We start from the raw sequence: 27,039 nt of genomic DNA, 5'->3' as shown, positions 1-27,039 counted from the left end.
ATTGAGAAAGGAGTGAGGCAAAGCTGCATACTGTCGCCCTACCTATTTAACCTATATGCAGAGTGCATCATGAGGAAGGCCGGTCTGGACGAGTCTTCAGCTGGAGTAACGATTGCTGGAAAACGTATTAACAACCTTAGGTATGCGGATGATACCACTTTAATGCCAGAAAGTGAAGTGGAACTCAACTGACTTCTGATGCGCGTACAAGAAGAGAGTGAGAAGTTTAGGCTTAAACTGAACATTAAAAAGACAAAGATCATGGCGTCTTGCCCTATCACGTCCTGGAGCATCAAGGGACAAGAAGAGGAAGCTGTGACAGATTCTCTCTTCTTGGGCTCCAAGATTACCCCGGAAGGAGACTGCAGCCACGAAATTTGCAGACGCCTGCTTCTGGGAAAGAGAGCCATGGCTAGCCTTGACCGCCTAGTAAAGAGCAGAGACATTGGTCTGTCAACTAAGATCCGTATAACTCTTGCTATGGTCTTTCCAGTTGTGATGTATGGATGCGAGAGTTGGACTGTGAAGAAGGCTGACGGCTGAAGAATTGACGCGTTTGAATTGTGGTGCTGGCGGAGACTCTCGAGAGTTCCTTGGACTGCCAGAAGATCAAATCAGTCGATATTGCCGACCATAAACCTTGACTGCTCATTGGAGGGTCAAATTCTAAAGTAAAAGCTCAGATACTTTGGTCATCTGTGAGAAGAGAGGAGTCGCTGAAGAAAGCTTTGATGTTGGGAAAGGTTGAGGGTCACCGGAGAAGGGGTAGCCAGCAAACGCGATGGTTAGATGGCATCCTCGAGGTGCTGCAGATGAAGTTATGTGATGTTAGAAGATAGTGAGAGACCGGAAAGCGTGGCGTGACATGGTCTATAGGGTCACGAAGAGTCAGGCACGACTGAATGACTGAACTGACTTAACGACAAACGTTGTGCTGGGAAACTAAGGGTGGAGAAATTTATCAGGTCTTTCTAAATTTTTGCAACGGTAATTTAAATGAATACCAGGACAACTCTCAATTCTGTAACAGTGCGGGAGTCCCCAGATCGTCTCTTTTGCAACCTCTTGCCTTCGCTGCTACAACCTCTGTGCAGACTTTACTCCGTGTGGTGGAACAAAAACGCAAATATTTTAATCAAGATCTTAAGGTGTTTGTAATACCTTTACTTCTCGAAAATAAAGTGACTAAACTAAGGACTGAGATAAACAATTCCAGTGGACAAAGGGCTGGGATTCGCGCGGACGCTCATTAGGCTTTCTCTGCAGAACAATTCCCATAATATACCGGTCCGAGAAAGGTGTTTCACACGCTGAAATTCCTCCTTTCGTACATTGTCACTGCATCCCACCATCTTTGCACGCTCTACTAATGCATAGCTATAACTATTTAAACTGAATTTTCAGTTTTCCCGCATACCTTCATTTCGTGAGTGAAATGTGGTACATTATTATTACTGTCCATTCGAGTGATTTATTACGAATAATTGTTTCGTTTTTCGAAGCAACGGAACTGTAATAGGGACTAAACAAGAAAGATAAGGAGTGCTCTTTTCAACAGACAGTTAATTCTGTTCGGTTTGTTCTTCTCTGTGGCCTGGAGACCACGGATTATTACGTCTGGCTTGAGCAAAATCTAAATCTGTACGCCAAAGATTAATGGCAGCTTTCTACATTCCGCCTAAACAGCCTTTCTACCTACGATAATGCACTTCACTCTATTGAACATTTCACTTCTCATAGCAATGCGAAAACACTCATTTTCGGAGAGTTTAATGCTGCAGGTATCAAATACACCTTTACCTAATCTCAGCAATCAGCATGCACGTGAAACTTGATGATAGATTTTAGAGCTTTCAATTCATTGCAGCAACACGATTTAATTAAAAACAGGTGTGATAATTAAAGTGTTGTTGATATTTTTTATCTAATTTTGAAAGCATATCTAACATGGGCGCTTAAACATGGACAAAGAGGTAATATAAGGACACGATAAGCTCTCTCGTTAAACTTCTTGACTCCAGGAAGCAGAGAACAAAAACAAAGTAGAAAGCAAGAAAAAAACGCTTACGGCCATAACGAATGGTAGAAAGAAACGAATTAAAATATAAAAATAAAAGTAATAAAAACAATATATATTGTAAAGGAGATGAAAAAGAAACAACGCTGCGGCATCGCCATCACCATCGCTGGTCTCCGGCGCCCATCTCTCTCGCGCTGAAGCTGTGCCCTGCGGCTGGTATTCCGATCCTGCTGTGCCCGAATTACTGCAAGCGCTAGACATTCCAATCTACTATTAAATCAACATTTCACTTGGTGGAGGTCAAGCTGAGGTTCCCTGTACCCATCTCGCCCTGGAACTTCGCAGCAGAACGTTAACTACCCCAATGACGGAGCCTACTTCATCGCATCTACCTCCGCCAGTCACCTGCACAGGTGCGCTTCGTCAACGGGACTCCGCTACCTTCAGTGAAAGCAGCGATGACGACGTCGACGATTGGCTGTCCACTTACGAACAGGTCAGCCGTCACAATAACTGGGACGACAACCGTAAGCTCAATAATGTCATCTTTTACTTGAGCGATGTTGCTAATCTGTGGTTTCGAAACCACGAGTTGGACTTTACCCTCTGGGCGAATTTCAAGACCAAATTTTCCGATTTCTTTGGCCGCCCCACCGACCGAAAACTCCGCGCGGAACAACGTCTTCGATCGCGACTACAGCTGCCCGGTGAAACGTTCACCAGTTATATTGAGGACATTGTTGATTTGTGTCGCCGCGTTGACCCGACCATGACCGAGGCCGTTAAGATACGTCATGTGCTCACAGAAATTGATGACGGCGCTTTCAACATGCTCATAGCGAAAAGCCCCACTACGGTCAAGGAAATCTACGACCTCTGTCAAAGCTACGACGAGCTCCGGAAGGGGCGTGTTTTGATTCGCCAGCCTCATGCATCACTCGCTGGACTAGCCGCGGAGAGGGAGTCATCTAGCCTCTCTGAAGACATCAAGGCTTTTGTACGCCAGGAAGTCGCGCGACAACTGTCCCTGCAGCCATATGTTAAAGATTTGTTTCGGAGCTTCGACGTGCAATCCAGCAGCATGTGTCTGAAGTCGTCCCTAATCCTCTTCCTCAATCAGCTCCGGTCGCACCCTCAATGCCGTTCCCCACGTCCACAATTTAACCGTCCGGCGTTGCGCCACTGAGCTACGCTCCAGCATTCGCGCCGGCTCCTCCTCAAGTATTATGTCGCACGTATGCCGAAGTCACTTCAAGTCCACCTCCTGAGCCAGCATATGCATATGCTTCGCCCCCCATACGGTCGGCACCAACAGCTTTTGCTCCCCCCTTGCTTCAGACACGATCTCCATGGCGCACTTCAGACAACAGGCCTATTTGCTACCACTGCGGCATCCCTGGACACACTATACGCTACTGCGGGCGCCGCATAAATATGGCCTTTGCTGCAAGGCCTGCGCCACCTTATCTGGCCCCCCAGTTCCCAGTCCCATCGGGTCCTACAACAGCGCCCCCTGACCCTCCGGACTTCCTCCCTCGTCGTTCGCCATCACCACGTCGCCGCTCCATTTCGCCAATGCGCCGACGACCCGCTACCCAGCCGGAAAACTAACCGCCGCAGTTCGCGAGGCGCGTACTGCGTATTCGACAGAATTTCAAAGTCCTCGTCTTAATCCCGCAAATGTTATTCCTGTCATCGTTGTAGGTGTTCATACTCTTGCGCTCGTCGACACCGGTGCCGCTGTATCAGTTATCAGCCAAAAACTCTGCCGCTCCATCCGAAAGGTGACTACGCCCCTCGAGGGACTATCGCTTCGTACCGCATCCGCTCAAAGTATACAGCCGACAGCTATCTGCACTGCTCGCGTCGTCATTGCTGCAGCCTTGTACATCATCGAATTCGTCGTTCTCTCCAAATGTTCTCATGACGTCATTCGCGGCTGGGATTTCCTGTCCCAGCATCATGCTAGCATTGACTGCGCCAGTCCTCAAGTAGAACTCATTGAATCGAGTGATGCACCGTCTGATGCCCTGCTCCACGAGCCGCGTCCTCGTTTTGCGGCCAAACTCCTCGTAGCTCATGACACAACCATCCCACCCGTTAGCGCTGTTCTGGTTCCCCTCACTGCCTCTTTTACTACCGCCGCGACAGTCCTCTTTGTGCCCTCTAACATTGTCTGCCGCCGCCGCCACTTACCGCTGCCGTTTGCCGTCCTTGACATGAACAACGACGCTAGCACACATCTGGTAGCCAATCCTCTTGCGTCTCCTGCTATGTTGATCGAAGGGGAGTGCCTCGGCCGCATCGAGCCCGTGGACCTTCTGTTCGCCTTTAATGATTTGTCATTCCCTGTTTGCCAAGTTGACGCCTTGACTTCAACTCGTGTGGCTTCAGATCCGCTACAGCGGGACCTTTTGACCAATCTGTGGACAGCGCTCTAGAGCCGCGCCACCGCGAACAACTTCTTGACCTTCTACACCAATTCCGCTCCTCCTTCGACATCCCGCAATCTTCCTTGGGCCGCACGACGACCGTTACTCACCTCATTGACACTGGCGCTCACCCACCTCTCCATCAACGGCCGTATCGGGTGTCCCCGACTGAGCGCCGTGTTATTGCCCAACAAGTCGGCGACATGCTGCAAGGCCGAGTAATTAGAAAATCCTGTAGTCCATGGTCGTCTCCTGTGGTCCTAGTTAAGAAGAAGGATGGATCCATACGATTTTGTGTTGATTATCGCCGCCTAAACAAAATTACTCGTCGTGATGTGTATCCCCTCCCAAGAATCGACGATGCTCTAGACTGCTTGCAAGGCGCAGAATTCTTTTCCTCACTCGATTTGCGATCTAGATATTGGCAGGTACCCATGGCAGAGGAGCATCGTGCTAAGACCGCCTTTATTACTCCAGACGGCCTATACGAATTTAATGTTATGCCGTTCGAACTCTGTAACGCCCCAGCCACATTTGAAAGAATGATGGACACTGTACTGAGCGGCCTGATATGGAACATCTGTTTATGCTACCTCGATGATATCGTCGTCTTTTTAACAGACTTCCCGACCCACTTGACTCGACTTCGCCAGGTCTTCACCTGCCTAACCCGCGCCGGTCTTCAACTGAACCTCAAAAGTGCCGCTTCGGTGCCCGCCAGCTCACAATACTCGGACATGTTGTGTGCAAATATGGAGTTCTGCCTGATCCTGAGAACCTCTGCGCCGTTGCTGACTTTCCAAAACCGACCACTTTGGAACAACTGCGAAGCTTCGTGGGCCTCTGCTCGCACTTTCGTCGTTTTGTTCGCAATTTCGCGACCATCATAGCCCCCCTTACACAGCTCTTGAAAGGCGCTCCTAACCTCCCCTCTTGGTCGCCAGCCTGCGATGATGCATTCGCGACGCTGCGCAATGTTCTGACGTCACCGCCAATCCTGCGCCATTACGACCCTACTGAACCTACTAAAGTTCACACCGATGCCAGTGGTGTCGGCCTCGGCGCCGTCCTCGCCCAGCGCAAGCCTGCTTCTCCGAATACGTTGTCGCCTACGCAAGCCATGCTCTTACCAAAGCCGAAAGCAACTACTCCTATGCCGGAAAGGAGTGTTTAGCAATCGTGAGGGCTATAACGAAGTTCCGCCCTTACTTATATGGCCACTCCTTCGATGTAGTTACAGATCATCACGCTCTCTGCTGGCTCGCGTCTCTCAAGGATCCGTCTGGCCGTCTCGGGCGCTGGGCTCTCAGGCTTCAGGAATACGACATCCGTGTAGTGTACCGCTCTGGCCGCAAGCACTCTGACGCCGATGCTCTTTCTCGGTCACCGGTTCATTCGCCTAACTAATCATCCCCTCCTCAAGCCTCTTTGTCAGCACTCACCATTGAGGATATGCCTTTCGAGCACCGACAAGATCCTTGGGTTTCTAACCTGCTAGATGTCCTTGGTACTACTTCCGCGGCTATGCATCCTCGAGCACTCCGCCGACAGGCCTCCCATTTTACCATTCGGGACGGCCTGCTCTACCGAAAGAACTACAACTCAGATGGCAAAAAATGGCTTCTTGTCATTCCGCGCCACCTCCGCTCCGAGGTTTGGGCCCACCATCACACTGACCCGCAAAGCGCTCATGCCGGCGTCCTGAAAACCTATGATCGGATTCTTCAGAGGTATTACTGGCGGGGAATGTACAGTTTCGTACGTCGATACATTCGCTCTTGTACAGCCTGTCAAAAACGCAAGATTTCTCGCCACCCCGCTGGCCCTCTCCAGCCTTTACCGTGTCCAGCTCGCCCGTTTGATCGCGTGGGAATCGACCTCTATGGTCCGCTACCATGCAGTGCCGCCGGTAATCGATGGGTCATCTCCGCCGTCGACCACCTGACCCGTGATGCGGAGACTGCTGCGCTTCCCGCGGCGACAGCCCGAGAGGTAGCCCATTTTCTCCTTCACCACTTCACTCTTCGACACGGAGACCCTCGCGAACTACTGAGCGATAGAGATCGCCATCACCATCGCTGGTCTCCGGCGCCCATCTCTCTCGCGCTGGAGCTGTGCCCTGCAGGTGGTATTCCGATCCTGCTGTGCCTGAATTACTGCCAGCGCTAGACAGTCCAATCAACTTTTAAATCCACATTTCAATATATTGAAGCAATATGCTTGCTAGTAAAAAAAAAATTAAAACACCTGCTGCAAGCAGAAACATGCAACCACGTGACCAAAGCAACAGCACTGCTCAATGAATACGTATCGGAATAATCTCTTCGCACTGTCGGCCAACTAAGCAGTTTATAAAATGTTGAATTTCTTCACCTACATTACTACAAACGGGCGACAGATGCAGTTCTCGCCATATTACTCTATGAAAAATCTTCCATAATTTCTCTTGCTATTTTATCTTTCTGACTAAATAGAACTAACCTTCTCAAACTAGGAGTTCGTCCGCACGAACAACGTTTTGCTAGATAGATCGATGAAACAGAATCATCAGTGTCACAAGATTTAGAGTTTTCTTGAAGTCTTTTGTTGCTGTTTCTTTTGAGAGTGCCGTAATTCGATTCAGTCGGAGATAAATTAGCAAGAGGAAATATGGAAGGTTTTTTGATAGGGTACCATGGAGGTACCAGCATCAGATTTGCGTTTGGCATGGTGTAGCAGGTGGAATTGGGCTTTTTAAGGAATGCCTATGATGGCCGATTGATTGAAGATATGAACTCAATGCGTGCTCATTGTGCTGTTTTGTTGTGGACACACGAGTTTTTTTTTTTTTTTGACGCTTGGTATAGGTATCATTTTTCTCATTGCTTGTCTTATTACTTCAAGTTTTCAAGTTAGTTTTTTCTCTAATTCATTATTATTAATTCTAATCTTTTATTCCTATTTATTTTTTTACTATTCGCGGTATTCGCGTTTTCCTTCTGGTTTTCTACTTTTTCGCTCAGCGTTTGCTCCCCGGAGTTAAGAAGACGTTGATGTGAGACCTCATTGTGTCCTTATATTCTCTTTGTGTCTGTGCTTATGCGTAAATATTAGATTTATATTCATACCAACTCGACCACATATCTGCGCTGAATAATTTTGAAAGTACTCGAGACAGTCTCGAGCATGGATATATATCACTTACTCGCTCTGACAAATTTCTTCCTCCACTCCTGATTAAGCCTCTAGTCTGTGCCTAATATTTTACTGATTCACTTCGTACGGGGAATTCGCCCACTTTCGCGTATGCTCTTGGAGACTATTTTATTCTCTTCGTTTCTTCTCATATGGGCCGACCAGTTTTGGTGCTTTTGTTATCATTGCAAACGCCTGTTTAAGCGAAATCATGGCTTCTATCTTGAGTTTTTGGACAAGAGCGCCTGGAATCATCATAATGAGTTCTGGAGATAGGTTCGCGAGTGTTCTAGAAAATATGATTCAGGCAATAACTTGATCCTCTCTCATTAGTCCGACATTCGAAATGTTGCCTACAGAATTTCGCAACACTTAACCTCCGTATACAAATCCCCACAATACGAACCGCTATGTCTTCCATCTGGTGCACTTCACTCAGGTCTCTTTGACGGGAGGTTTAGAAGTGCAAGCCTCGTGCGTCTGTGACCATCTTTTGTTCCCCTATCCCTGATGGAATTTAAGCTGTCACAATGAAAGGCTTCAATAGTGTCTTCGCACCCGTTTTACCCGCAATATTAATAACCGTTTCAAAAATCCTGCATTTCCTCCCTTGCGGAAAATGACACGTATTTATCTGCCTGCAGATCAGGAAAAAAAGGAGATCAGGAAACAAAATCGGTGTTTGCAATTACCCAGGTAGCACAAAATGGGCTATGATTACCCAGGTACCACAAAATGGGCTATGATATGGGGGCCTGTGCTCGACCCGTGGGGGCAGCCCATACGGGCCCCATGCGGGATTTGCAATACGTACCCAGAGGGGGCCAGCGTGGGCTGCCCAAATTTGCCGCGATTGGTCCCAATCTGTATCCGTGTGGGTAGCCCAAATAGGGCTGCCCGCATTCGGCCGATAGCTGAATATGGGCAGCATACCAGAATCAATAATGGGTCCTACGTTTATTAAGGCAGTGCCGCCCCATTGATCAAGGTTTTAATTTTTATGTCGATTAATCCCTCCAATACCTGAGTTGTTCCGGCGCGGGCTTTGCGGAGGCCAATCCGTTTCGGGCTCGTCCACGTGCTGCCCTCATGGGTTGAATCTGGTATTTTCGGGGCTGCACAAGTTCCAATAATCATCAAGTGTGGAACATTGAGCACTATTTATTTATCTTGTATTCGACACTTAATAACATCAAATAAATTTATTCCTAATTCACTGCAATTATGTGGGCTGGCCCACATCACCCCCCAAATGTTGGTATGAATATTTATTTCGGTTGTGTATGTAGAATAATAATGGCGCAGGAAAACTTTAAGGTAGTTCAGTACACACTCGTAAAGCGGAACAGTTACTGCTGCACATTTTCTGCCAATACTGCATATAACGTAGTTTTTAGAGGAAAATTAGATAGTCTATTCCTGGCATGGATATCTATATAATGGTTATGTGAAAAATCCAGAAGATGCAATTAGCGGCCGGTATAAGATGAATTACATAAAAAATGGTGCCTGAAATACAGGGTGAACACGTTTCAGAGCAATAAGCCCACCTATGGCCAATTTGGCAGCCTCAACTGGGTTTATCTTATTTTTACTGCAGAAACTACGAATATATGTAGCATTTGCCCGAAGTTAACCCAAGAAATACCCATGTGGGCGGCGTGGAGGCATGTCCGCTTTTCAGCCCAGATGCAAACCACGCGGGACCTACCCAGGTTTTGAGTGGGCAGCCCCATTTGGGCTAGCCCGTCTACTATTCGCTTTAGGCCCACATTGCACCGGATGTGCCCTAATGTGCCCCGCAAGAGACCGATGCGGGCAGAAGCGGGAATGTGCACTTTCCTGCCCCGCTACAGGCCATGCGGAAATTATCTAGGTTTTTGGTGGGCAGCCCCATTTGGGGCAGCCCAGGAATTTTCTGCATGAAGCCTACATTTCCGTTTGACCTTCTCTCGAGAACCCCTCAAGGGTTCCATGTAGGCAATGCGCGGGAATACTCGCATTTAGCCCTGCCGCGGCCCATGTGGGACCTATTGCGCTTTGGTGTGGGCAGCCCCAATTAGATTAGCCCAGGCTCTTTCTACACAAAACCCATATTTTCTTTGCATAGGCCCTAAAATTCCCCAAGCGGGACCCTTGAGGGCCAGATGTGGGTATATGTACTCAGTTAGCCCTTTCCACGCCTATATGATGCCCAGATGAAAAAAGCAGGGGCAAGCGCAAATTGGGCTTGCCCACTTGATCCCTAAAGAGGGCACTCATGGGTGTTATCGTGGTTGCCCAATCCCAACTTGCCCATACGGGCTACAGGTGGGCCACTTAATGTGTGCTACTTGGGTACCGTCCCTATTCTCATTTATATGTTCCACCTCTAAGCTGTTTCAATTAGCCTTGTACAAAATATTTTCGAATAATTTCAAAGACGTCATTATGCCTAATCAGCATGGCTTCATATCGGGTTTTTCTACAATTAACCTATTCGCGTTTATGACGTATGCCACTGCTATAGTCTTGCCAAGAGGACAGGCTGATGCTGTAGACTGTGATTTGACCAATGCTTTCGACATTGCCATTCACTCATTACTCGTCGAAAAGCGTTTGCTGTCTGGAATAGAAGATTCAGTCGTAGCTCCCATGCATTATCTCCTTGATTGCTCCAGCTATCAGTATCTCAAATAAACGACCTCATTTGCTTAGCCCGTAACCGCTGTTGCCTCCTAATATTCCCTATTAAATGCGTTTCTCAACTTTGTTTTAATTACGACGTTTCTTTACTTCATTATGCTCAATGTATTATACTCTACAAAAGCATTCCGCTCAAGGTAATACAAACAAATTCAAGGCAATACATTCTTTTCAACATTGCTTGTCTGTGCATTTGGACATGTCTGCTTTCTATAATTGGCGCGCGAAGTATGGGCTTTCTCTCAATCGTTCCAAAACTAGGGCTCTCCATTTTACTAGTAAAACACAGTCTTCGCTACATTTGCTCTGTGAATTCCATGATGTTGGCCAGGGTTGATGAAATTACTTGCTGTTACTTTTGGATTCTAGAATCGCTTCCTCTCATACAAATGTTATTCTTCTGCGAGCTATTCGCAAAAGCCTGACAGCACGCCCCTGCACAGAACCGGCGCCAACACGACAGCAGCGGTGCCGTTTCCGACCTTCCCGGGGCTTTCACACTAGTGAGGAGACGATGAATGTGTGCATCCAAAATGAAGGTTGGCGCCTTGATGTGTGGCCAAACACCACGCTGATTTCGCACAAAGGCCGTGGTGGACAGCAGGGCGGTCATCTTATGTGAATATGTGTGCACTACAAATATAAAATTCTCGATCATCGTGTTGATCCGTTCTGCACGCCACCTGCATTGCTGAAGTTGTACTTTACCGCATGCTTGGCGGTTCTGGAGTATGCATCTGTTGTTTCTAATTACACCTGCAAATTAAAGTGTCGCATAGTCGAAAAATTACAGAAATAATTTTAAACATATTTCAAGATCGCTTCTCCTGCACAATTTGCAGCTCTCGCTCCACACAGAGCAAGCCCCCATATCTTCCTTCTCGTAACTGCCATCGTCTAAGGGCAGGTGGCATTTCCTTCTACAGACACCTTCATGGCCATAGTCTGTGTCCTGGTATACTTGATTACCTCTGACGGCAAATTCCGCGAAAGAGCACGAGGGAGTTCAGGCCATTGTATACGCTGGTTTTTCGGCCCGTTATTTTATTCACTCTGCTGGCTAGCAACCTAAATCTTGGCTGAGCTTTAGCTTGCCGAGCACTGACATGCGAGTCGCAATTAAGCAATTAAGAGGTCTTAAAGCACAAGCTGGGAGCGAGCTAGAGAGGCGCGCGCGGTGCCAGTGATAATATCGCCAAGTGACACACTCAGCGCCGACAGGATTGGGCAAGCTTGATTCATGAACGTTCCTTTGCTTTTATCCTCTACAGAACTGTCTGAGGTGGGATGATTAATATTTAGTTTGCAAAGCTCTGACATGCATTTAGCTTTTAACAGCGGCATCCCGATTTCCCCCTACCTATTTCTTCCTTGACTTTTATAGCGGAGAAGAAACACCACAGGAAGAAAGACACCTGTCCTTTTGTGTCTTTCTTCCTGTGGTGTTTCTTCAGCACTATAAGTACCAACTCAACCTCCAAAAAAGTCCTTTCTTTCTCTTACGGCCGCCAAAATTCGTCAGTTATATATCTGTTCCAGATGATATATGACCGGTTACATTTGACGAACTCGAAATGCGCGATAGCTAAAGGCGTAATCCCTAACACCTCAAGTCGTACAAAATGACAGCGCAGTCCGAAATCCTAGGCGCCTGACGAATGAAGCCAACGCACCTTTCGTCTTATAGACTCCGGGTTCTCAACGGTCACAGAAAACCCATGCACCTTATCGTACGCGAATACGGTACTGTCGAAAGCGGCGTAGTAAAATGTCGACTTGTAGCTTAGAGACGTGTTATCGCAAACCTGAGAAGAAACAGACAGCACATTAGACAAAAGCAATTATTTGCGAATAAAAACGAGACTCATACCAAGGCAACGACATTGTAACACAACATTCAGTGACAGCGGCTGAATATTTCTCCGTTCAAAACTGTTTCTTGCAAACAATTGATAGCGACATTGAACTACATTCCAACGGTCACAGAGTTGGTTTACAGCTGTCATAAAAAAAACCTGGGAGACAGCTTGGAGTTTGTGACTTGATATAAACGTCAGCGAGATTGGTTCCTTTCTGGTGGAGCCCCCCCCCCCCCCCCCCCCCCCCCCCCCCCCCCAGTACAGTTCTGCCAGTACACAACCCTATCTCTCTCTCTCTCTCTCTAAACGCTATAAATGAAAAGATAATCAGACTTATCAGCAAAAAGACGATATTGTAGAAAGGGTTCTACGAAACCGATGGAAAAACATGGAACGTCGGTGATATCCGACACAATGGCGTAAGAATAAAGGCGACTTTATCAAGTAGTCCGCCGCATGTTTTGTGGCGAGCAGTACACCGGTGCATCTGCCTGAGGTCATCCCTTCTATCCTCTAACGACTTAGTTTGCGCCTACCTGTGCGCTAACCGGCGCCTTCCAGCAGGCACCTTTCCTGATTTCGACATTTTCGTGAACAGGCTTTCATCTGCTGCTGGCGGTCACCTGCCTCACGTCGCGTTAGAACATACGGTAGGGTGCAAAAACACTTGACTCCTTGTGTTGGGGTTCTTTCAGCAGTCGGATGTACAGTGGTGATTTTCGCACAAAAGGCTTCTGGGTAAACGTGCGGCAGCCTCAATTCTGAGCTTCTCCCCACTGTAGGCACGTTTGGTATGCATCCTTTCTAGCATAAATGCCTTGATGTGCCCAGCGCAGAGCGCGCGAGTTCGACGTGGTTCCAACGCACTGCGAAGGTCATGCTTATAAGCAACGAATGGTGGCGGTTGAAAATACTGCTGCTAAAACAAGCGTCCGAGAAACGTTTTCATCTTTTCTTAAGGTGGTGCGTTTCAGCATTGCGACCAACAGAGCATGCCTCATCGAAAGGGCTTTTCGCGCCCCGTGTAGCGAAGACTGAGAGACGCTTGTGCGCAAGACAGTTGACGACAAAGCCGACGCAGACTGTTTTGGAGAAAAGTTCTTTTAACGTCATCGCGGGTGGTACGAAGAACCCACACGAGCGGCCCGTTCAAGGAGAGCGTGCCACTTGCGTGGATTCTTCATGGCACCTGCGATGCTTTTAAAGCGATGGAGTTAAAAGCCCCGTTTGGAAAGAAATCCAGCCGCCAGCTTCACCATCGAAAAATCGCGACATGCAATATACATGCGTGGTGCAGCACAGCTTGTGTAAACGGGGATCGAAGTGCCCTGAAATGCTGGATTTTGATCTCGGCTTCCCATCTCAAATAGGTTGGTAGTGTCAGGCACTACGACTGTTGGTAGTGCGTAACACCTCTGCCATTTCAAGCGGACCCTTGACGTCAATCATTCGCACGACCTGTAGTTGCACAACCACGTCACCTGCCATCTACCACGGCCACATCACATGGATGAGTTGTGAACACTGCCAACTCGAGATTCGTATTTAAGAAGAAAGGTTGAGATTGAAATCCAGTATTCTAGGGCACTCGGACCCCCAGGCATACATGCTGCTTTTAGACCATGCATGCATATTCGAAGCCTAGCTAAAGCGGCAGTTTGCGTCTATGTCAGGTGGTATTTGTTATAATGTGGCATCTTACGACTATATGACAGTGAACATGTATAGCAATGTAAAGGGGCGCATTAAGATTTTGTGACATAGCGAGAAGTAATGTAAAATAAAAAAATTGCATACACTTCAGCTTTTCTATTAAGGGTGTGATGCTATAACGCAGCTTCAGCGTATGAAGGCCTGCTCTAAATAAGCCATATGAACATCCCTCAGTGGCCTATAGAGGCAAAGTGAATACAACTGTCCTGGCAGGCTGATTCTGACAACAGGCTCCCATATAAAAGGAGAGACCAGAGTTGGCAGCTCTAGCCAAGCATAATGTAGGGAACCCAAAGTCCAGCTAGTGCTCGGCCATATCTCCTCCCAGCGGCATGATCTTAATTTTTCGCTGAAAACACCAATGCCGGCGGTCGGCTGGCGACGCCGACACTGGATTTTGGTAAATGACGTTAAAACGTAAACAAGGCTCCGCTAGGTGACAAGGCCCACGGAAGCCGAAAACACTCTCGTCGTTAAGTGATAATGCCTCATCTTTCTTTGTCGACAATCATATTTTAGGTCTGCGCATTTCAGAAACATTGGTTACGGATAAGTCCCATAGCATCAGTGTATTTTCTTCTGTGATATATATCAGGTCACGCGACTGAAACCAAACTCCTTGCGAACTCTGCAATTCTGCTGGACGGAATGCTGGTCACGAGCAGCTCCTACATGCAGGAAGCTTGCAGGAAGGGAAGTCTTACCTCTGGCACAAATGCTTTCTGTGGATAGTCGCCCAATTTGCAAGGGTTACCTGGGCGATACTTTCCTGCTCGCTGATTTTGATTGTCTGGATTCTTTGGTTGGTACCAGCGTCCAGCCATCGTGAATGACACAGCGTACATGGTGTCAATGCCCTTATCTTTTTGCAGGTATCTGACTACACCCATGGCATCACCCTGTGAACCCACAAGAAGTAATGATGCAAGAGTTGCATACTGGGCATATAACATAGATTCTTACGTAATTTGCATACTTAATGACGTCTTTCCTTCGCACACGAAGTACGACATCAAAAAGGGGTATATGCAGAAGAAACAAAATCACTTCCGAGCTGAAGAGTCGTCTGGCCGCAAATAGGAGATGCATTCAAAAGAGTAAACAAAAAGAAGAAAACGACACACCCATTTGTTTTCAGAGAGTTAGGAAGAATACCATGTCATGCTTCTGTTATTTTAGCGTCAACATCAATAAAAAGGGTCGCGCTGGGTATGCGATTTCGGGCATTTCATGAAATGGTGAGCAGCTAACAAATACAATAGAAAGATACGCAGAAAAGAATATTAACACCGCTGGTAACTATGAAAACGCATTTGAGCGTAAAGAAAATAACGAATACGTTTGCGGCGCAAGTATATCTGATTCTCTAATTAAGGAATATGTAAAGTATTTGAGCCACGATACAAGATATGGTTCATTTTACTCGCCAGTGGTTCGCCTAATTTGTTAACTTCTCGATTAAAGTTACGAGCAAGAACACTGCTTTTTTTTTTCACAGTCTTACTTTGCAACCAAAATGACGAACCGAACGGCACAACTACATCTACATCTACCGGGGACCAAAAATATAGGTTGAGCTCTACCTGAACGCGCCGTGAATATACAACGAGATTAAGGATCATATTATTTTTAAAAATAATAAAGAGGACATATCTTTTTGGTGGAGCCACTATCTTTGCTACCATATCTCGATACTAAAATATTGCGTCTATTTAAACTTGCGAGATTTTAATGCTAGCCGCATTGGCAAGGTAGGCCATTTTTGATATCACTGAAATTCACAATATCGTAATGCGAGACGACGTTTGTATTGGTATAAAATTTTTATCCTCATGTCATTGTAAGAGTACTGACTCTTAAACGACGTTTCCCTATCATGCATTGAAAATGTCCCGATGTTCGAGATGAGCACATTCATAGCTGCTCAGGATGTCGTTAGAAGGTTTTAGGATGCCTTAAGTCACGCTCGTATTGAAGGACTCCACCCAGAAGAAAATCAAAAGTTGTCTGCTTTTTATAGTATAAGATTGCTATCAAAATTATCTGCAAAATTAGAGAACATTCGAACAGGTTCGTAATTTCCATATTAACCTTGATTATTTTGATGCATGAAGGACTTGAAGAATGCGTAAACATAGATTTATATTTGTAGGTGGGTCCTCCAAGGTAGAATAGATTTGTAATTAATGACTAGTTACTGACGTCCACTCAAGCGCAGCTACATGGATAAAAAGAAAAGCTATACAGCTTCCACAGAAACTTCATCCTTCCAGGGGCTGATTCGGTAGGAATTAACAGGGATTAAGGAGAAATGTTTATTTTTTTTTTAACTACGAATTTCGTCGGAACTTCATCCTAGTCCAGCGTCAAACTTTTCGACGGCCAGGTCGAATTTGTTTTAACTACGAGGTTTCTGGGGAAGCTGTAAAGCATTTATTTGTAGCCGTATGGCTACTCTTGTGTGGATGCTAGCGAGTAATTACTCTATTGTTACCAAATGTAAACATGTGGCATTATAGCAGTAGTATATATTGCGCACAGACTAGTTTCACTTACAATTACGACTCGTTTGGAAGGATAACAAATGCGAGCATGAACAAATAAACAACTGCTATTGCAAATGTTTGAGTTTAGATGACTTTAACCTTAAACAGCACTGATAAAGAGTTGCAAGAGGAATTATAGCACGCTGTTTTGAGAAGGCGCCAAACTTTTTGTGAAGTCTAGGGAATACACAGTGCTCGTCTAGGTCATAATTAAAACCGTTTTAATAGCTTTAGAATCTCTACGGCGCTATATGCCGGTCTTATTAGGCGCCCCATAAGCAGTTCTAAAGAAACAAAACAGTAGCACAGTGGATGGACGCCTTCACCGCCCCTCGAACGGGTTAAACCAAGGTTATGCTCACTCTCGCCGAGTTACGTGATTTACGCTGTATATGCAAAAACGATTTTTTTTTATTGGCGGTAAGGCGTAATAAATTCTCTAGCGTACCATGCAGCTTTAGACACTGAGAGAATTGAATGCTGTATACAACTCACCAGAGTGTGCACGTAGCTCGTATTTGCATATTTTCTGCCCGTAATATTTCTTGTGGTTGGCCCAAGAATAACGCAATCTGTGATATTGTTGTCGCGGTGAGATATGTGTCCCAGAACCACCAGACCTCCGGGAACAAATATGGTCCTGAAAGCATCATATTATTGTAACATACAACTGCAAAAATGGCAAACTGGTTGTCATCCACTCCTTTCGAGTCACAACAGAAAATGAAACAGAAGCGGGAGAAAATACCCCAACGCAATATTGGCAACTTGGAGTGGCCAGGCGGTGCTACTGGAAACCTGCGTTCATTGCAGCGAACGCCTGCGCCGAGTAATTTCAGGCGGCCGGCGCGGTCGGGTTGCATTCGCGTTGTGGAGCGGGAAGCATTTCCGTCGGAATCCTTTTTTTTTTTTTTTTTGCGGTTTTAAGGCCATCAAACTCTTTGCGAGCTCCTTCCGATTACCGCTGCTGGCTTTCCTGTTTGAGAGTGGTCACGTTTAGAACGGGGAAGTTTAGGCAATCGGGACTAAACGCGAATGGCCGCTCGAGTGCTCATATAGGACGTTGAGCTTAGAGGGAGGAAACGGGGCTGTTAATTTACCTATTACGTCCACACCTTGCACCCAAACATTGAAAGTACAGCAAGAAGCTGAGACGAGATTGATCAAGCGACTGACCGCCTGTCGTCTTTCTATTTTTTTTTTTGTGCTTGCAGCAGCACGACTCTTTCCTCGTGGTTTTGCTTTACAGTTTCATATTATGTCGAACACTTTCGTTCGTCGCGCGCAGCTTTCGACAGGGCCGTGGGGGTTACAGGAAGGCATGTGCACTGCCCTTTATGAATGCCTTGGCGCCTCCAATTACTGAGCGGCTGCAGCGTGCTTTTCAAAAGAAAACGAGCATGTACAGTACTCACGGATTGAAATAGGACACTCGGAGCGCGTGGCCGTCGCTGCATGCAGCGCCGCCCGTGGATGCTCATGGAACCAAGGTGTTGCATTGTGATATAGTGCGAGGGGGAGAACATCTAAAAAGCAGAACTGCTTATTCCGGTCGCCAATAAGCCGGCCTGTTATTTACCACACTGCCTTTCATGCAGCGACGGCCACGCGCTCCGAGTGTCCTATTTCAATCCGTGAGTACTGTACATATTACGTCTGCACTGCAAGTGTCGGCAACGTCGCCGGATAACGCAGAGTCAACGACATAGCGTCGATAAGTGAGGTCGTCTAAGGTGGGATTTTTGGCTGTTGCTACTAATGACGGAGCACTCTATCGCCTGAAAATAAAAGCTCTAGCGTAGATTGAGTAATCCGTTCAAGAGGTCTTTTTTGGTGCAAAACTAGGTACGAAGTTCATGCTCAGCGCGCAAGGTCTCACGTACGGCCCTCTAGACACCGCAGTTCGACTTGTTGGGCACTTTAAGCAGTGTATTTACTGAGAATCATCGCAGTGGATATCTTTATTTCGAAGTTTCGAGCGTATGTTGGGTGTTACACCGCCGCAGAAGTTTGGTTCGGACAGCACGCAGGCGTTCAGTATTTTTTTTTTCCGCCTCTAGTAACTCAATGTGGCTTGAATTCGATACTGAGACTCCGCGACTTTGTTGCTTGTCTGGACGTTTCGTAATTTAATAGACGAATAATGTCACTCGATCCTGTGTAGCACGTAGCAGTATCCGCCCAATTTTATAGTGCGGAGCGCGTATAGCGGAGACTGCTCTAACCGGCATGCAGCTGGTTGAATCAGAAGTTTAACTCGTTGTCTCCGCTCAACCAGTTATCTTTTTATTGGCCGCTTAGCATATGTAGGCAGTTGACACCATTAGCTACCGAGTTTTACTTTCTTTGTTTCTCACAGCCGCTATCCGCTTCTGACGTCATTTCCCCCTTAAATAGGGAGTTTTAGAATAGGGGAACCCAAGACTTGGGGCCCCCCAAGAAAATAGCGTGCCGTGGCGCAACGTTCGAGCCGACTGGCGAGTTTTAGAATAGGGTTTTAGCGACGCAGCGGAGCGGGGCTTGCGTTTGTCGATTGCAGCGCCCAGACGGTAAACAGTTAAAATCATATAAATATATAAAAGCCAACAATGCTATTTTACTAAAAAGAAACTGCTGTCATTGTACAAAGCTATCTTAAAAATACCAGTTATATAAACTCTTTTCATCAGACAAGACGAAATCGGCCAATCTTTACCAGTCCAGGCTGAGCCGGGAAACCTCATTTGAACCTTCCGCGCTTTCCGACGCCTGGTCCCCATGGCAACCAAACGAGGCGAACTCGCTAAGCCTAGCGGCTCGGTAAATCCGGAATCAATCAGAAAATATGGGGCGTTTTGTCGCTTAAATTTGGTGGTGCGGGCATCGTGAGACATAGCACAAGCTTCGTTGGCGTTTCGTTTGCCTTGAACGCGTGACACCATGGAGCGGTAACGACGAATGTGTGCCCAGGCGAGCGGCCGCCGCTTGGCCGGACGCCGCCATATGTTCCCCGACCCTATCCGGCGATAGGGTCCACGCTATTTCGCCCAGTTAGGGTGACCGTCGTCCGCTGACCCAAAAACCCAAGGCCCGCTAGGGTTCTGAGCATGCGCACTCGCGCCCCGCTATTACCCTATCCCCCTAACCGATAGGGTCCCCCTATTCTAAAACTCCCTAATATCTCCCCGGAAAACGGTACGCTTAGGTGTTTCTCGAGATTTTAGCAATATATAACGCGACAATACCTATGCTTAATATCATTTCTGTTCGCATCTGTATCATTCGAAGCATCGCATGAGCTCAATGAAGATATTGTGTAAATCACGGTCGATGGCATTGAAAATGCGAACACAAAAATAACAAAGCGGCCGCAAGTTACACTGTGCCTGCTCTTCGGCCGCCTCATTGCTTACTGTCGTCGGCAGCAATGTGGCGCCACATGTGTCAGTAATCTCGCTGTAAGGTGCCCATAGGCTTCAAAAACGCCTCTGGTGATAGAAGCACTTTCTCTCGAACTTCATTTACGGTAGCTGTCCATGCTCGGCCCGGACGACTCATTTACGCTCGTAATCTATAGCAGTTGTGGTAAGGGCAACAGTTCAGAAATAGACTAATGGCCTAAGAGGGGAAGCAAGTAATGACTGGGGCATTACCACGTGGAATTTTAGAGTGATATATGTCTTCAAAAAATAACAGCTTGCTGGTATCTCGTGGGACCAAAATGTACCCAAACGAAAGATTGAGGGTTAGTTCAGTCAAGGTTTGGCACTTGAATGTCGTCTCCTAATCACGGATATCCCTTTTAAGCGGTAGCGTTTACAGCTCGCGCTGGCTCATAAAGCTGTCGGCGCGTCGCCATCGTAGTAGTGGTTGTCGGCAGTACGAGCTGGTAATAGTTAAGGGCCGCTTAAAAATCTAAATTGCGGTAATTTGCGCTTTTAGTGATTGATTATTGATCGGTGTGTGGTAGGCAATGACGAGTTAACGAAATCATTGCAAATAATTGGTTATTTGATGCATATAGAAATGGTAAAAAATAAAAACACAGGATTTGAAAGGAGTAAAAATGTTCCGAGGTAAAAGACCACGTTTAATGTGTCGAATTTAGAAAAATTAGTGCATGTAATTGATCCTTTAGGTAAATGAGGCAGTTGAAAATAAAAAATGCGTTCGAAGGTGCCGCACTGCTCAGAGTAGAAAACCAATGCTTGCTGATCATTAATAAGTACACATGTTTCAACAATTAAGAATAAAGAAGAAAAGCAAAAATAAAAAACACACAGTATAAAAGTGAGAAATATAGTCTCTGTCTATGAGACGCTATCACTTAACCTCCTTAATTTCGGAGTTTAGTCCCACGCCCTTAATGTTTTTCAAATGATTTCAATAGCAGTGTTGTGCGTGAAACTAGATTAGCAGGATGGTCTACGCTTTATTTATGTTGAATGGCCATTTTCAGGACTATGAAGGAAAACAAGGATGGATACTTTTAAGGTATATCGTTAAGAAAATGTTTTACACTTAGAATCATTCCTTACTTCTCGAAAGCACATTGCTTACCGAATCGCAATATTGTGCTCAAAGTGGCTAATTTTCCACAACGGATCCAAGCTGACCTGAGTCGGCTGTAGCTTTTATCATTTACACCTATTCATTGACGTTTACTGCATCACAGCACCCAAGCTTCTATGCCGTTATACACTAAAAGCATAAAAAAAAACCGTTCGCATCGATGAAAGTCGTCAAAATATAAATTATGCATGTGATGTGGCTCTATTTACAGTGCGTCCACGAGCGCAAGGCTAACTACTTCTGCATGAACGACATTCAGTAGATATATTTATGGAGAACAAACTTGTACCTAATTATGAACACCTTCAACACTTCATCCCTCCGTGGTGGCGCAGTGGTTAGGGCACTCGACTACTGCTCCCAAGGGTGCGGGATCAAATCCCGGTCGCAGCGGCCGGTTTTCGATCGATGCGAAAAATAAATCGGCCGAGTACTGTACGATGTCAGTGAACCATAAAGAACCCTTAGGATTCAAACGTTTCGGAAATCTCCACTATCTCAATGCCTAAGTCGCTTTGGGAAGTTATCCGCCACCAAAAAGAAACATTCGAAATTTCTACGCGCCGTCTTATGCAATAGCCTACAAATATAGATATATATATATACTGTTTTCTCCAAAATATATACAGATATAACATTACAGTTATAATGATCTTGGAGGTCCATAAAAATCCTCTTGCAAGTAAATGTCCTCTGCCTGCATCCCAATCTACCTGTCCTCAAACTTCCTCCTGGTACTAGCAACTCAATATATGAATCTCGTTTAGTTTGTATTGGCATTATTTTACATTGACGTTCGTTTGGAGAACCTCGCCATTTATATAGGTATCAAAGCTTCAAAAAGGACCTTTGAAGGTTGCGCAAAAAACAAGGACCAAGGAGTAGGAGGACACGAGCGCTTTCTCGCAACTGAAACTTTATTGAAAAACATGGAATACCCATCTAAAAACAGAAGAAAACCAACGGGATAGCATCCAGAAAAGTGTAGGGCATGAGACAGATGATGGGGTGCTTATTAACTGACATAAGGTGCAAAAGCAAGGACTTCATAGTCACAACAGCGAAGAACAATTACCAATACGAAGAAGGAAGCGATGCAAGTGATTAATTTCATGTGTGTTCTAGATATGAATTTTCTTTTTGTGGTAAGGAAATGGACGGCGCGAATATGCATGTATTCCCCTGTCTTCAAATCACGTTTGTTTTCTTACTTTTTTAGTTTTATGAGATGGGTATTTATTCCGTGCTTTTCAAAGAACCTTTAGTTGCAAAACCGTGCTCGCGTTGTGTCCTCCTGCTCCCTGGTCCTCGTTTTTAGCGCTATCTTCAAAATGAATAAGAGTCAACTAGCCCCACCTTCAACTTTACTGCTTCAGAAAGGAGTATAACGTTTCTCTGAAAATTGTTAACTCTCTGTGGTAGCCATACATGACATTTTTCAATTCAGTATGATCAACTCATTTTTATAAAGCAACACTAAAATACATGTAAGAAATTTACAGAAAATGCAAATACCTTTTCTTAGATGCCATAGCCCTTCTGACATACCGCACCAGAATTTAGTGCACATGATTAAGTGAACCACCAATTATAATACATTGCCGAACGAAACATGGAAATCACATGCGTCAATCTGCAATTCAACGAACACTGGATCCTTTTAGTATGTCTGTAGTTATGAGTTGTCTGTGTCTCTCTGAAGACTTCTGGCGCTACATAGTTACTCAAAAACACAACACACACCAGATTACATCGACTTTCACACCGATGATGCGTTCACTATCTCTTTTGCTGTTATTTGTGATACGAAGAAGAAGGAAACATGACAAAAAAGACGTAGAGGTACAATAAAAAGTGGAAACAATTCAGGAAAAATGCGAAGAAAAAGTTTTGAAGGACAAATAGAACGAAAACAATGGCAAATTGCGTATATCTTACCATATTTTCCAAACAAAGCAGTATCACTTCCTTTCTGCTGAGTGCCACAGACGGAACACTCTTGGATTCCCTTTCTTGACCCGAAATTATAAATGCTTCAATAATCTGTCTTTTCAAAGTGTCTTTGTCCCGAACCAGCTCCTTAGTTTCCGTGAATCTTGCTACAGAATGTTTACCCCTTGAGTCGTGTTAAGCGTCATCCGTTCCACAGCGACAGCAATGGGTCGCCAGGTTTCCTGGAGCCGACCATGCTGCACACGCATTTATGTGTTCCCTTAACCTCTCATTGAGACATAGGCCAGTCTGCCCCAAATAGGTCTTCCCACATGTCAAAGGAATCTTTTACACACCTCCTTCGCGGCAGTTGACAAAGCGCTCCATATGCAGCACGCCGCATCCTTCCCTGGGCTCACTCGTTCCATTAACCTTCCTGGACACTCTTTAACTTGTTCGGTGAAGATAGCGCGACCCTGATTTCAAATCGGCTCGCGATCTTTTTAAGACAATGTGAGATGTCATGCATACAGGACAACCACCTGTCTCCTCTTTTCATTTTCTTAACGCTCTATTGCTCGGGGTCGCATATTCTTTAATCAGCATTCAACCGCAGATATCAAAATGATTTTCAGATATCCACTTATATTCAAACTCTCAATCTGTAGGTTGATGCTTTCGCCAATCAAGTTCGGACAGGATTTGATCAATGCCTGTCGTAAACACAAGACAGCGAGCCCCTTCTAACGTTGTATGGCTTGAGTCGTAAGGAAGAAGGCCTTTTGCCCCTCGTGTCCTATACAACCAACACATATGATCGTCGTGAAGCACAAGTTTTATATCCAAGTAGTGGATCTGTGCATTCTCTAGTAGTTGAAACGTGAACTCAAGCCCCAGAGGTGCATTAGCAAATAGTTCCAAAATGATCAACTTTGCTCTCTCTCTATTCTCCATATGGCAGGCAAGCCAACAAATCATCAACATTATCGGAATGCCTTGGCAACTCCAGCTTAACGTGATTAAATGTGTCCTCACCTTTGGCAAGGAAGAGGTCACTCAATATAGGAGCAATTGAAGATCTTATGCAAATTCTATCTTTTCGCTCCAGAACAGTTCCTTCAAATTCAACATATAAGGCTCTGAGGTATAGCTTCAACTGATATAAAAAAAAGGGTCAGTGCTCCCTCTACTCTCATTTTCCAACTTAATTCCCCATTAGGCATCAATTGCTTATTTGACACCGAGGATGGCCATACGCTGTGGAATGTTGTAAAATATAACTTTCGCGTAAACAGAGAAGCACGTGATAGGTGTAGCCTATTGAAGAAATTCAATCAGGTCATGCGAATTCCCTCCTGATTGGTCTTAGGTGACAAAGAATCACTTCTGATCGCAAAAAGAGAAAAGGACGAAATATCTGTGATCAACCGCTTCTTATACCGAACCGGCAACGAGATTAGGAAAATAATCAAAACAGCGCGTCGGTTATACACGCGGATGAATAAGGTGCGCGTAGTCATACTCTCAAATTGCACACCTTATCGCTGTCATTTTCGAGTTAACAATTCCCCACAACCGCTCAGGCATTTCATTGCCAGATTTGTCTACGTCCTCATGCGATTCCATTTTTATGTGAAGTCACAAAAACAAGGGCAGAGCTCTTTGTTGTATGGCTTACATGTTTAATAAAGCAAAAGCTTTCTTCCTTTTCTTCCAAGCAGAGTTAACATAGCACTTGTACCAGATACACAGACATAGTTTGGGGCATGATGGTAAGAAAAATTGTGAGAACTTACTCCAGCAAGGGGACAAGCAAATTCCAAACGTCGGCGTGCGCTTAAAGCATGCTCGCCTTTGAGAAAATCCAGAGGAATTTAGGAAGCGGTCATAGATCAAGAGGCCCACCCCATGCATTGATGCCTTTCTTTTTAGGTAAATAAGCAAAACATCGAACGCTCACTTCAAATAATCCGCAACTTGGTTACAGGTTGTATGTGGCCGGCAGTAAAGTCCGATGATCATGTTGGATCCGTTATTCTTTTCCGCAACCGCGATCTCTTCCAGCTCCTGCGAGATGTTGCGCAATACTTTTAAAGGTCTCCTATGCGTGCAAGGTTTAGCGGCCACATACCCCAAGGGTACAAAAGTGCAAATCAATTTTGAACTTCAATTTACAGAACGTTTGGACTGGCTTTTAAGCACAACATTCCCCGTGCACTGGCGCAGTTTCACGAGTATAGGAGTAGCAACTTTAAATAGAAAGAAGAAACGGAGCCACACTGGCTTGGAGCACAGTTGTCTCAGGTCGATATTGATAGTAGTTACGATGTGGCCGCAACACTACTAAACCTAGACAAGAGCCTTATTTGCCTGATAGAAGCTATAGCAGGGGGTATAAATGTTTTCAATTAAACGAAGCGGCTATTAGGCTTTGTCTACAATCGAACACGCGTAGCGTTAGGAAAGCAAACCTTGAGCACGGTGAGTGCTGACTTGACCACATCTGGGTTGCTGTTGACGATTAATTCGTGAATATTGAGGAAACCCCAACCATAAACATTGTGCTGCCAGTGGTCTTTGTAATGTTTCTTGCCAGGGTCCGACCGGATCTCGTTGGTGAAACCTTCGACTGCCCTGGAAGAGGCAGAATATGTGCACGGTTATTCGTATGGACACGACTGTAATCATTCGTGTTAGACTGTAGCGTCATCATCCAACCTTGCTACAGTAGCGCAAAAATTGAGTAATAGGACGTAAATAGAGCAAGCGATTTAAGGCTTTTTTGAAAATACTGGAAGGCTCGTATGCTACTTACAGCATCCCATAAATGGAAAAACAAGTTCCCTAAAGGGGTCATGACAGCTAACAATTGAGCATAAAGTGATTATTCTATTTCACGCCTCAAATGGTAAATTATAAACCCTCAATATTTGAGCTCATTCCGTGCAGTAGATAGTTCTAAAAATAATTTTTATTATTTTATTGGAATCAGCTTTCTAGTCTGGCAACCCCTTATCACAGACATCACAGCAATATATTATCCCCATGTCGACTGCTATTAGCGGTATCGGCTGCACTTTTGCATGCATACCATGAATGGTGTTCACTAGTTTTCTTTTTTCTGCAGCAAAAATATTTCATTCTGATATTTTCCTTTCTTTGAGAAACTGTCACTATAATATTTGACCTTAGTGATCTCGGACGTGTTTTGGGCTTCGTCTAAAATTTGCCGTAGAGGGTGAAATCGACGGGCTCATGCTGTTTACTTTAGTCATACAATCAGAAGCATAATATGTTTACGTTATGGTAGTTAGCTTGTTTTAGCAACAAGTGCTCCCGCATATGAGAAGACACAATTGTCCAATGTGTCTTTCCGCCGTGTGCATGCGCTGTGAAAGTGGGGAGGAGTAAGCGTTATATGTTCCTGATTGCTGAAATGTTGCCGTCGCTCTTTCAGTCCAAAATCTAAATCTCAAACAAGCATACTTTGACGCCGAGAATACCTGGTGACATTTGAGGAGCAGGCAAAACTTTCGAACGAAGCGGTACCTCTTGACTTGCTGTTATATATGCGCTTGTTAGGCATACTTGATTATTTTCGGTTGGTAAAGCGTTTTTCCGAAACTATGTTCAGTCTGGCCATAGCTAGCGCACGACAGCATTTGCCGCCCCTGCTTCAACCGCAATCGCAAAATTCAAAGTGATTCAATTTCTCTTCACTACATCCCCATACCGAACAAGAGCCTCCCTCCCAGTCACCGCCGTTTCCGTCTCGCTTCCCCCGCAGTCGCGCGCGCGACTGCGACCGACTCCCGAGCCTAACCTTGCGTTTGTCTAGTGCATCTCCAGCACATGACTCCTGAGTGCTTCGGCGTATGCATACACCATCTAGTAATTCGTGTGTGAACTCTGAATTTCCGCAGGAATGCGTCGATTTGCGGATTACGACTGCACCCCCAGCGTATTTGTTTATATAGCTTTTGCAAAGACTGCATGTATGCTGCTCGTTCGCAGGGCATTAAATCCCAGCTGAGCTAGCAATATCAAAATTATTCACTTTTTTTTGCACCGGTTGCATCTTTACTTATTCAGCAACTACAACTGCGCTGAAAGAATCGCCGTGGATC

The 27,039-nt window shown here is 45.5% G+C and overlaps 1 protein-coding gene across 1 annotated transcript in view; it reads right to left on the bottom strand.

The window, feature by feature from the left end:
* Positions 1 to 27,039, bottom strand: part of LOC146209766 (uncharacterized) — a 66,342-nt gene that overhangs the window by 20,460 nt on the left and 18,843 nt on the right. Inside the window, exons 4-8 of the mRNA XM_084581065.1 lie at positions 25,384 to 25,546; positions 24,873 to 24,979; positions 16,925 to 17,069; positions 14,588 to 14,782; positions 11,985 to 12,116 (exon numbers count right to left, since the gene is read on the bottom strand). Coding sequence (XP_084437191.1) covers positions 11,985 to 12,116; positions 14,588 to 14,782; positions 16,925 to 17,069; positions 24,873 to 24,979; positions 25,384 to 25,546 — 742 coding nt within the window. The remainder of the gene's footprint in view (positions 1 to 11,984; positions 12,117 to 14,587; positions 14,783 to 16,924; positions 17,070 to 24,872; positions 24,980 to 25,383; positions 25,547 to 27,039) is intronic.

The sequence above is a fragment of the Amblyomma maculatum genome, chromosome 1, assembly GCF_055883805.1.
Source record: "Amblyomma maculatum isolate TAMU_Amacu chromosome 1, ASM5588380v1, whole genome shotgun sequence".
Classification (NCBI taxonomy): Eukaryota; Metazoa; Arthropoda; class Arachnida; order Ixodida; family Ixodidae; genus Amblyomma; species Amblyomma maculatum.
This window is presented reverse-complemented; position numbering and strand designations above follow the sequence as displayed.